Genomic DNA, 12,154 nt, shown 5'->3' on the forward strand with positions numbered 1-12,154 from the left:
GATTTATCTTTATAGTTGTAAAGGTTTGTGTTACAGTGCAGACTGTGGTCTGTCTATGAATGCTTTATGTGCATTTGAGAATAATGTGAATTCAGCTCCTTTTTAATGTATTGTTTCTGGGTTTTGAGGATATGGTTTTTACAAGTGCTGCTTCATCTCTTCTAGCTGTAATATGGGGCCTACCATGACTTCCTGCCTCTTTTCTTTTTCCTGGCTGTTTTGTTTCCTTCTTTTGTTCTCCTGTGAATTGTCCGTGAGTGTCATAAACGAACAAATTTGTTCTTCCCATGCAGATTTAATAAAGTAGATAGGAATATGTTTCCAGGTGAAATTTTGGCAGTGTCTTCTGGGGCCAACTACCAGAATGTCTTTTGCATGGAAATTTCTCAGGATTCTTCATGATCTTTCCTATGAGTTCTTGGTTTGGCAATGAAATTTAACTGTATACAAATCCTTTATATACAAAGTGTATAGAAATTCTTTATATCTGTGGTAGAACCACAGAGAAGAGTGTTTCTTTTTTTCTGTTTTTTGGGGGTGGGGGAGGGCAGAGCTTGAGTGTGGCGAGTATTGTCAAAAAGTTTTTCTATTCTTTTAGACCACCATTTTCTGAGATCTTTGGCTAGGAGATACAATATTTTCTTGGAGCTCTTTTGTCTCTGTGTCTCTTTGGCTTTGATCACAGGCTTCCCCAGCACTTGAGCACCCCATATAAGATATATGGGAAGTAAAAAGAAAAGTTTGGCATTTTTTTCTGTCATTTCTTAAGTCCAAGAGTCCATCTTTTATTTTGTAGCATCTTCATTTGTTTGTTAATTTTTTTTTCAGGGATTTCCAATTGAAAGAGGGAGGACCTGGGTAAAGTTGGGCTGCTCCATGTTGGTCAGGACTGGAAATAACGGCTACGTTTGTATGTTTGTTTCTTTGTTTTAAATGACATGGATGAAGGGGGATAGAGAGACACACACACACAGAAATACTGACTGTATGCCTTTTTCTCTGTGTGCATGAATTATTAATTTTAGAAACATGACTAGAAACCATACAATACATGATAAGGCATGTGGCTGTAAGCTCCTCTCAGTAAGAAATGTAAGATTCATGCAATATTTTCCATTTTTGTCATTTTAGAACATTACAAAGTTGATGTCCACGTTACGGAGAACCCGGAAAAACAAGAGAAAGCTCTGTGGCAAGTAATAATCAGTAACAACAAAACATTGAGTAAAGAAGGGCAGAAAGTTATAAGAAAACCAATTAATCTGGATAAAACTCCAGATTTTTCAAGAAAAATGCCCTGTAACCCTGACTCATGTAGAACGAATTTGCCAGTTGTTTCTGAATTGATTGTTAGTGGTAGAAACTGTTCAAGAAAAAAGGCTGATTACATGAATGTATATGAAAAGTTGCAGCTTGATATTAAACATGAGAGAACTCTTATTGGCGAGCAAACTTACAAATATAATAAAAATGTGAACGCTGTCAGGTGTAAGGAATGTCATCAGAAATTTCAAACTGTGGAACAGCCTTTTGAACATAATGAACTTGGAAAAGTTTTACATGATGAGACTGTTGTCTGTGTTACAGCTCAGAAATGTCTAACAGAAGAGGAATCCTGTCACAATGATGAATTTTGGAAAAACTGTGATAAAGCAACTGTATTTAACCCAATGAGAGCTGGCACAACAGAGAAATGCTGTGATATTAATGAATGTGGAAGATCCTGTGACAAACCCTATGAATGTAAAGACTGTGGGAAAACTTTCTCCCAAAGGACAACCCTGTGTGTACACCAGAGAATTCACACAGGGAAGAAACCCTATGAATGTAATGAATGTGGGAAAACTTTTGCCCACATTTCACGTCTTAGAATACATCAGAGAATTCACACAGGCGAGAAACCCTATGAATGTAGTGAATGTGGGAAAACTTTTGCCTGCAATTCAGGCCTTAGAACACATCAGAGAATTCACACAGGGGAGAAACCCTATGAATGTAATCAATGTGGGAAAACTTTTACCCAAAATTCACGTCTTAGAAGACATCAGAGAATTCACACAGGGGAGAAACCCTATGAATGTAATGTATGTGGGAAATCTTTCTCCGAAAGGACAGCCCTCTGTGTACATCAGAGAATTCACACAGGGGAGAAACCCTATGAATGTAATGAATGTGGGAAAACTTTTACCCAAAATTCACGTCTTAGAAGACATCAGAGAATTCACACAGGGGAGAAACCCTATGAATGTAAAGACTGTGGGAAAACTTTCTCCCATAGGACAACCCTCTGTGTACATCAGAGAATTCACACAGGGGAGAAACCCTATGAATGTAATGAATGTGGGAAAACTTTTACCCAAAATTCACGTCTTAGAAGACATCAGAGAATTCACACAGGCGAGAAACCCTATGAATGTAGTGAATGTGGGAAAACTTTTGCCCAAAATTCAGGCCTTAGAACACATCAGAGAATTCACACAGGGGAGAAACCCTATGAATGTAATGTATGTGGGAAAGCTTTCTCCGGAAGGACAACCCTGTGTGTACATCAGAGAATTCACACAGGGGAGAAACCCTATGAATGTAAAGACTGTGGGAAAACTTTCTCCCAAATGACAACCTTGTGTGTACATCAGAGAATTCACACAGGGGGGAAAATTTATGGATGTCATGAATGTGGAAAAACTTTTTCTGCTAATTCAACCCTAAAGGTACACCAGAGAATTCACACAGGGGAGAAACCCTATGAATGTAATGAATGTGGGAAAACTTTTGCTGACATTTCATGTCTTAGAATACATCAGAGAATTCACACAGGGGAGAAACCCTATGAATGTAATGAATGTGGGAAAACTTTCTCCAGAAGGGCAAGCCTGTATGTACATCAGAGTATTCACACAGGGGAGAAACCCTGTGAATGTAATGAATGTGGGAAAACTTTTGCCCACAATTCACGTCTTAGAAGACATCAGAGAATTCACACAGGGGAGAAACCCTATGAATGTAATGAATGTGGGAAAACTTTCTCCCGTAGGACAAACCTGAATGCACATCAGAGAATTCACACGGGAGAAACCCTATGAATGAATGAATGTGGAAAACTTTTGTCCAAAAGGTAGCTCTTAGAGCACATCACAACAGAATGCACAGCAGAGAGAAAATCCTTGTATGGAACGAACGTAAGATGTCCCAAAGGAACTCATAGCACAGTGGAAAAGCTCATGGTACATAGACTGGCAGATTTTTTCCTTTATTCTTTTTGTGCTAGGTACATAGCTTGTTTAAATCTTCCTGTCCAGGTGGGTTTGCTCATGGATTATGGTGCTATTCCATTTAAATCTGGCCTTGAGAAGTCACCTTATATTGTTGCTTTCTATGTTATACTGGAATGGAGAAAATTCCATGTAAGACTTGGGTGCTGTGTATTGAACATAGAACATGAGCTTAAAGAAGCTAGAGTCTGAATATGTGGGTGAAAGAGAATTCCCCACTAACAGATCTTCACCAGGTTTTTGTTTGTTTCTATGTTTAAGCAAGAATTAAGTTTGTACTCTGTTGAGCTCCTACAGATTTCTGTCTTGGTTAAATGCATATAGTTTAGGCAACTATGTTAGAGTGCGATGAAATGCTATAAATATAATTAAATGTCAGAAGACCTGTCAGAACTCAGCCTATCATTCTACGTCTCAGACTACACATGAAGAAGAGGACTTCTGTCAAATGCCCTGAATAATCAGACAACTTCATTAAAAACCAGCCAAAGTTTCCTTCGATGGATGAATGGGTAAAGAAGTTGTGGTATATGTACACAATGGAATACTATTCTGCCATGAGAAAAGATGAAATAGTACCAATTGTGACAGCATGGATGGATCTTGAGATTATAATGCTAAGCGAAATAAGTCAGAAAAAGTAGAGAACCACATGATTTCACTGATATGTGGTATAAGTGAAAACAACAAAAGAACAAGACAAATAAAGAAACAGAAACTCATAGACGTAGACAATAGTTCAGTGGTTACCAGAGGGTTAGTGGGTTGTAGAAGAAGCTAAACAGGGTCAAATATATGGTAATGGGAAGAGAACTGTGTATGGGTGATGAACACACAATGGAAGATATAGATGATGTATTACATAATTTTACACCTGAAATCTATGTAACTTTACTAACAATTGTCACCCCAATAAACTTTAATTAAAAAAAAAAATCACAAATCTCAGGGAAAAACACCAAAGCCTTTACCACCAAGCAAACTTCCTTAAAGATGAAATAAGATTAGACTGAAATATTGTATTTTGATAATTATAATTTTTGAGTATGTACTGAGTTTGCATTAGATATTTTTTCCCTGAAGAAATGTATCAGTTTAAAAATTGATGATAAATTCTTCACCTAGAACTGATGTACTGAAACTTGTGATTTATGTGTAATACTAAGTTTTATAGAAAACATAGAGGAAAATATTTACCTATGCACAAACACTGTGGAATGTGAAGTTTTAAAGATGGAAGAATAACGTGAACTCTGTGGACAACAATAAATGTTTGTGATAGTGTGTGAGCTATGTGGTACATCGGTATGAGGATGTAACAGATTTCATTACTGCTTCTAGTAGGAGGCAGTAGCCAAAAATGCTTTGGACCTGGTCACTTTCCTTTTTTGAGTGATTGTAAGTTTTGGCTTCCGTCAGCTAGATGCTGTTAGACTTTGGCCTGCCTGCCATATCTAAATATTAGTCTGGCCCCATTTTTCTAGGACCTTGTTGATCCATGAGATTTCTCAATGATTCTTATGTGAGAGTGTGAGTGTGTGTGTGTGGGAGGGAGGGGTGTAGTGGATGGTAATTCCTACATGTTCTTTTTGGCCTTCATTTTATGCCATTTATCATTTGTTTCACATGGAGTAATTAAAAAGCAAGTCTTCTTAGCCCTCTTGTATGCATGAAGCCTGAGCATCCTGTCTGTCTATGATCTTTTCCCAACCCCATGGTGCTTGCTCACACTGCAGCATTGCAAACTACTTAATTTTTACCCTTTTATCTTGGATAGCAGGTTTTAAAATGGAATAAAATCAGGCCTACTTTCATGTCAGAAGCATCACTTTGATACTGAAAAACACATTTTGGGGAAACAATATTTCTTTAACCAAGGAAATACTTTGTCAGTCTGTCATCATTTCAGGCTACATGGTTTGGTCAGCACTGAGAAGTAACTGAAATTCTCCTTTTTAAAACCTGGACCACTAAAAACTCTGAACCCTGGGCATGTTGCTTTCTGCTAGTATGACCTGATAGAGCATGTGGAAAAGACTCAGGTCAGTTGATTGCCTGAGTAAGTTTTCTATTCGCCATCTTGTGTTGATATGGTGTGAGGGAAAACGATGGTATAATTGTTAACACTAAGTGGAGAACAGGTATTTCTTTTACACTGACTTACCAGTAATTAGTGGCTTCCCTGCCAACGAAAAGAGCCAGGAGTAAGCCCAAAGCTGGATGAAGGCTGTGTCATGGCATCTCCAGGGCTGGGGCAGCACAGACTGGGCCAGCAGTCCTGGCTGCAGAGTTCCAGCAGCTAAGAGCATGTGTTTGCCTCTCCTCAGTGTCTTGACACGTTGATACACGAGAGCTTGTTGCACAACCAAAAAGGAAATGAGAGTCAAAAGGCATCTCTACATGCTTGATTTTTCAGAAAATTGTTGGTTTACAGGAATTGAAAGGAAATGATCTAACGTTGGAGTACTTAAATATTTTTTATTTTGATTTTGTTTGGAATAGTTGTAGATTTAAACAATAGTTACAACAGTAATTCATCACACAGTTCCCCTTATTAACGTTTTAAATTACATTGATACACTGATTTGTCTTAACTAACATTGATATATTATTAACTAAACATTTTTCGGGTTTTTCCCGTTTTTCTCTAGTGTTTTTGTATTCCAAGATTTCATCCAGTATACCACATTACACTTAATTGTCATGTCTCCTTAGCTTCCACTGGTCTGTGACATTTGCTCATGCCTTCCATGTATTTGATTACCTTGACATTTAGTCAGTATACTTGTCAAGTATTATGCGGAGTATGTCTCAGTTTGGGTTTTGATATATTTTTTTTTATTATTACTTTAAAACTTTATTGGGGAAGGGGACCAGGAGTTTATTGGGGAAACAGTGTGTACTTTCGGGACTTTTCCAAGTCAGGTTGTCCTTTCAGTCTTAGTTGTGGAGGGCGCAGACAGCTCCAGGTCCAGTTGCCGTTGCTAGTTGCAGGGGGCACAGCCCACCATCCCTTGCAGGAGTTGAACCGGCAACCTTGTGGTTGAGAGGATGCGCTCCAACCAACTGAGCCATCCGGCAGCTCAGCTCAAGGTGCTATGCTCAATCTTAGTTGCAGGGGGCACAGCCCACCATTCCTTGCGGGTAGTCGAGGAGTTGAACCGGCAACCTTGTGGTTGAGAGGATGCGCTCCAACCAACTGAGCCATCTGTCACTGGCCCATGTGGGAATCTAACTGGCAGCCTTCTGCGTTAGGAGCACGGAGCTCCAACCACCTGAGCTACTGGGGCGGCCCCAGATATCTTTTTCTTTCTTTTTAAATGATTGCACTGGAATTACAGGTTTCTTTGGTAGGAAGACCACATAGGTATAAAGAGACAAACAAAAAGCATTCTCATCCTACCAGTAGTGCTGGCAACATGAATGATCACTGACAATGCTAAGCATGGTCACCTGGCTGAGGAAGTGACCCTCAACTTGTAAGCATGTATAGCAAGCACCACGATTGGCCTTGACAAAGATTTCTTTTGTAAATCATTAGTTGTACGAAGTTTTGCACAAACTAAGATCAGAATCCTTTTTATATGATTCTGATTTTAATGTGGGAAACAACATAAATAGGTTAAAAACTAGAACCCTCAGTATTTAAAAATCATTTAAAATTTTTTTATCCTACTTTATAATTTGAGATGCGGTTTTAATACAGGAAGGCAAGCACTACAAAAGGAGTGACAACATATCTTTCCTCAGGCTTGAGAGGGTCTGATTATTTACCTGAAGTTCACTGGCAAAGCTGTGCAGGGAAGCGTTAAAGATTTGTCTTAAACATTGAAAAAAGCAAGATTCACTTTAAGTGGATTCAGTTCACAGTCCCATTTATTTTTTAAGTTTATTGTTTGGCAAACAATGCCTCTGATAAGGGGCTAGTATCCAAAATATAAAATATATAAGGAACACGTACAACTCATCAACAAAAAAACAATCCAATTTAAAAAATGGGCAGAGGACCTGAACAGTCATTTCTCTAAAGAGGACATACAAATGGCCAATAGACATGAAAGTATGCTCAATATCACTAATCTTCAGAGAAATCCTTCAGTATTTCTTGTAGTGCATGTCATGTGTTAGAAAATTCCCTCAGTTTCTGTATGTCTGGAAAGGTCTTTATTCCTCCTTCATATCTAAAGGATATCTTTGCTGGATAGACTATTCTTGGCTCATAATTTCTCCCAGTAGTTTGAATATTTGGTTCCACTGTCTCCTGGCTTGTAGAGTTTCTGCTGAAAAATCTGATGATAATCTAATGGGCTTTCCTTTGTAAGTTACCGTCTTCTTTTCCCTGGCTGCCTTGAGGATTCTTTCTTTGTCGTTGATTTTAGACAGTTTCAATACAGTGTGCCTTGGAGAAGGCCTGTTGGGATTGAGGTAACTAGGTGTTCTATTTGCTTCTTGGATTCGAGGGTCCAGTTCTGTCCACAAGTTTGGGAAGCTCTCATCGACAATTTGTTTGAATATATTCTCTGTTCCCTTCTCTCTTTCTTCTCCTTCTGGTATGCCCATTATTCTTATATTGCTCTTTCTGATGGAGCCAGAAAGTTCTTGTAGAGTTCTTTCATTTCTTTGAAGTCTCAAGACTCTTTCTTCTTCCATCTGTGTAATTTCCAGGTTTCTATCTTCGATGTCACTGATTCTTTCCTCCATCTGGTCAACTCTACTACCTAAGCTGGTTATTTCATTCTTAATTTCTTCTATTGAGTTCTTAATCTCCAGAAATTCTATTTGGTTCTTTTTAAAAATTTCAATCTCTTTGGGATAATGTTCATTTTGTTCTTTGATTGTGTTTCTGAGTCCATTAAACTGCCTGTCTGTTTTCTTGCATTTTATTGATTTTTTTCAGAACTGCAATCCTGGATTCTCTGTCATTTAAGTCACATATTTCCATGTCTTTGAGTTCATCTTCTGGAGACTTTTCGTTTTATTTCTGAGCTGCCTTGTTAACCTTGGTTAGTCACACCAATTAGTGAATTATTGTTCCTCTTCCTGGGCAGCTACAGGATTGGGTTCTACAACAGGTTGATATTAAGAGGCCTTTCTTTTGCTTTCCAGTAGGTGTTGGTGGAATGTTTTATTGTCTCTCCCACTGCAGCCTTTTATTCTCATACTGTAGATTATATTTTCTCTTGCACTGTTCCAGCTTCTCATGCGATGGTGAGGGAGGGGGAGGTCTCTGGAAAGTGGTGGGTTTCTCCTCTGTGAGCAGGTTGACTGGCTCTTGGAAAACCACCTCAATGGAGGTGGGATGTGGAGAGCTTCTGAAGTCCCAAAGCTCTTCCTGCAACCAGATTCAGAGCTTGTATGTCTCAGCACTTCTGTTTCCCCCTGCCTGGATCCACCCAGCTAGGTGGAGGTGGGGGAATGGTGGGTTGTGAGGGATGGCTCTGAGCAATGGTGACTACCAGTCCACAGTTATCTTGCCCCTATACTTCCTTCCCTTTCACCGGAATTAGTTGCGACCTGAGTCTGGGGCTGCGGGAGCTGCAGTTCTCAGAGCTGTAAATATTCTGTTCTTTTCATCTGACACTGCTACTGTTTCTTCTGGAGTATGTTTGTAGCCCTGGGAGGGTGAGATTGGGTCAGTCAGGATATGTGCCTATGTCTCCCGTCACGTCCCTGACCACTGCAGTGTATACCTGAAGCTGAATAATAATGTCAACTATAATTATGTGTGTGTGTGTGTGTGTGTGTGTGTGTGTGTGTGTGTGTGTGTGTGTATGTGTGTATGTATGTCCCAGGATGTGGAGTACAGCATAGGGAATACACTCAGTGCAATTGTAACAGCTATATATGATGTCAGAGGGATAGTAGATTGGGGGAGGTGAGTTATCACTTTGTGAGGGGTATAAATGTCTATTACATTATTTTGTACACCTGAAACTAATAAGAAAAGAGAGAAAGAAAGAAAGAAAGAAAGAAAAAGAAAGAAAGAAAGAAAAAGAAAGAAAGAAAGAAAAAGAAAGAAAGGAAAAGTTAGGCAGAGAAAGCGAGTTTTGTTTGAAATAGAAATACTGGCAAAGGGAAGTTTACCAGGGTAGAGCCTGATAGGGACAGCTGCATCGATGAGGCGTGCTTGCGTTTTTATTATTCCATGCAGGATGTAGAGTGCTTGTCAGCTTGCAGGGGCGCTGCCATTACAGTTGTCTTCTCCTGGGAACTGTCCTGTTCCCATCTGTGATGGGTGTTTGTTAGTTTGCAGGGGATTTTGTTGCAATTGGGAACTGTTCTCTTCCCACCTATGATGGATGTACAGTGCTTGTCAGCCTGCAGGTGCAGTGCTTGCCAGCGGATTCAGAGCCCATTAGTTAATTTTTAATCTTGTTCCTGCTAGCTTACAAGCTCACTCTTGTTAACTCTTTGCCTGTCCCATCCTGCCAGCTCACAAGCCCGCTCTAATTAACTCTTTACTTGTCACATTCCCCCATCTCTGACTGGCAATGATAAATCTTTGGAAATTGGGATGTGATCCATCTTCCGTAAATGCTTCAGAGCTGGGTAGGGGCATAGAGCTGTAGCTACCTAAGAGATTGCTGGTCGGAGAGGGGGGAGAGTGACTGGGCCTTGGAAAATCCAGGCAGTATCGTCTACTGCGTTTCCCCCAAAATAAGACCTAGCCGGACAGTCAGCTCTAATGTGTCTTTTGGAGCAAAGATTAATATAAGACCAAGTCTTATTTTACTATAAGACCGGATCTATAATATAATATGTAACATAATATAATTAATATAATACTGGGTCTTATATTAATTTTTGCTCCAAAAGACTCATTAGACTCATTGTCTGGCTAGGTCTTATTTTCAGGGAAACAGGGTTGGGACTAAACTGAGCTGGGGGCTCCAGGCTGGGAGTTCGAGCTCTGGTATGTTGGGAGGACCAAGTGCCAGCCTAGGCTGTCCATCCGTAGTCCACTGGTTTCCTAAATCTAGAGGCTCGATCTCTCAGTTTCTCTGTTGGCTTGAACCACCTTGGTCTTATTTACCCAGAAACAGCATTCATCTTGTAACATCAGACAGACACCCCATTGGGAGACTGTGAGCATATATAATCCTTGAGGTTCTGCAGCACACAGGATTGTAGACAGGTCGGGGTTACACGCTTGAGAAGGGAAACTATGCTGTAGAGCAACTATTAGAGTGGGTTAGGAAAGATTTGATGGGAAGCTTGTAGCTTCTGCATAATGTCTCACCCTAAAAGGGGCATAGGGCACTGAGGCATAATTAGGAAGCTATGTGTAAAAGCAAGGGGCCCAAACTCACAAGGTAAAGTAGGTTGTATCTGCAAGTGGTGGGATTACCTTCAGTACCTGTTAGGAGGAAGTTGGAGGGAAGCGTAGGGCCAGGGTGATGGATTAAAGCAGAGAATGGGGCTTCCTTATCAAGAAGAAAGATTACATTTTTACCTGCCACGTCAGGCATTATCCTGGGTGTCGTGCAGGGCATCCGGCGGGGTCTCTGGTCCCGCTCCCCACATAAGAATGCAGGATATGGTGACTCCAAAAAGGAACACCCACGGAGCCATAAGTAGGGGAGTCATGCCACTATATTCTCTCTGGTGGCATCCGCCTCTCTGCAATCCGCTCTTGTTAGCTCAGCCACCACCTTCTTGAGAGCCCCCATTTTCTGCTAGTGTAGCCACGGCAGTTATATTAGTGGCCAATGGCTCACTGGTTACAGCTGACGGCCAACTAGCCACAGCTGATGGCCATCCAATCACAGTTGATGGCCATTTACTACCTGAGCCAGCACCTTTCTATGTGAGGCTGAGAGCCTGGAAACTGCACTCCTGGCTCTGTCCCCACACTGGGTTTGACATCTATGTTAAGGAGGGGAGCCTGGACAAATCCCAGGCCCATCAGTTGAGGTGGCAGTTGTCTGGCTCAGAGTTCACGATCACTGACATTGGCAGCTGGTTGGAGAAGCCGCCCTGTTGGCGTTTTAGGAGTCAGAATGGCTCCTAAAAGAGAAGAGAAGAAGGCATAGTCTCTCTTCCAGTGCCCTTCCTCATTGCAAAAGGGACAAGGGACAAGGAGTACCCTCTTGGCCAGGTGAGGACAAACCTTACTCCAATGTCCTTTCTGATGACAGTTGTCTTTGGTGACCTCCCTCCTCATGGGCCCAAATCAGCATAAGGCTGTGAGGGCAGGGTGCTGGCAAGGGCAACAGCCATTAATTGAACTCTTTTTGCTTTATCCCTCTGGTTCTCTTATTTCACTGGGATAATAATGCCTTTCTTCCTGCCCTCAATAAGACAGGTGACCATATGGTCTCGTCTATTCTGGCCCTGTTGGCCAGCCTGATAATTCCAATCAGTGTCATGATTTGGAACAGCCTCAGCCTCAACTCTGTACTGTCCTGGGTTCTGAGCAGCTACCTAATTTGCATATTTTTGGGTAAGAGCCCAGACATGGTTCTTCTCTTCTAAGGAGCAGCAGGTGGTTAAAATGATGTGATTGTCCTGCCAAGTAAGATCAAAGGCCATGGTTAGACTATTCTGGCTATTTGTTATCCAGTGAAATCAGTTTCTCTTTTGAGGAATTTGTCCTTTTGAACTTAGTTATCAAATCTGTTGGAATAATGTGTTCATAAGTATCTTTTTAATATCTGAAGAATGTGTTATGTTACTTCTCTTATTCTTGATATACTAGTTTTTATGGCCTCTTTTATTTTCTGATCAGCCTGAATACATGTTTATAAAAAATATGGATTTCTAAAACAAACAAAAAAACAACAGATTCATTTATTTATTTTTTTGCTTGTTTTCTATTATGTTAATTCCACACTGATATTTTTTATTTCCTTTATTTTGCATACTTTTGGTTTTATTTGCTC

The 12,154-nt window shown here is 40.4% G+C and overlaps 1 protein-coding gene across 2 annotated transcripts in view; it reads left to right on the top strand.

The window, feature by feature from the left end:
• Window positions 1-5,086, top strand: part of LOC109438111 (uncharacterized) — a 30,741-nt gene extending 25,655 nt beyond the window's left edge. For both annotated transcript variants that reach the window (XM_074334862.2, XM_074334859.2), the window contains one exon: window positions 1,132-5,086. In XM_074334862.2, the coding sequence (XP_074190963.1) occupies window positions 1,132-3,083 (1,952 nt within the window). In that variant the 3' untranslated portion in view covers window positions 3,084-5,086. The remainder of the gene's footprint in view (window positions 1-1,131) is intronic.
• Window positions 5,087-12,154: the final 7,068 nt, after the last annotated feature.

Source organism: Rhinolophus sinicus, chromosome 17 (genome assembly GCF_057876585.1).
Source record: "Rhinolophus sinicus isolate RSI-liver-muscle chromosome 17, RSI-T2T, whole genome shotgun sequence".
NCBI lineage: Eukaryota > Metazoa > Chordata > Mammalia > Chiroptera > Rhinolophidae > Rhinolophus > Rhinolophus sinicus.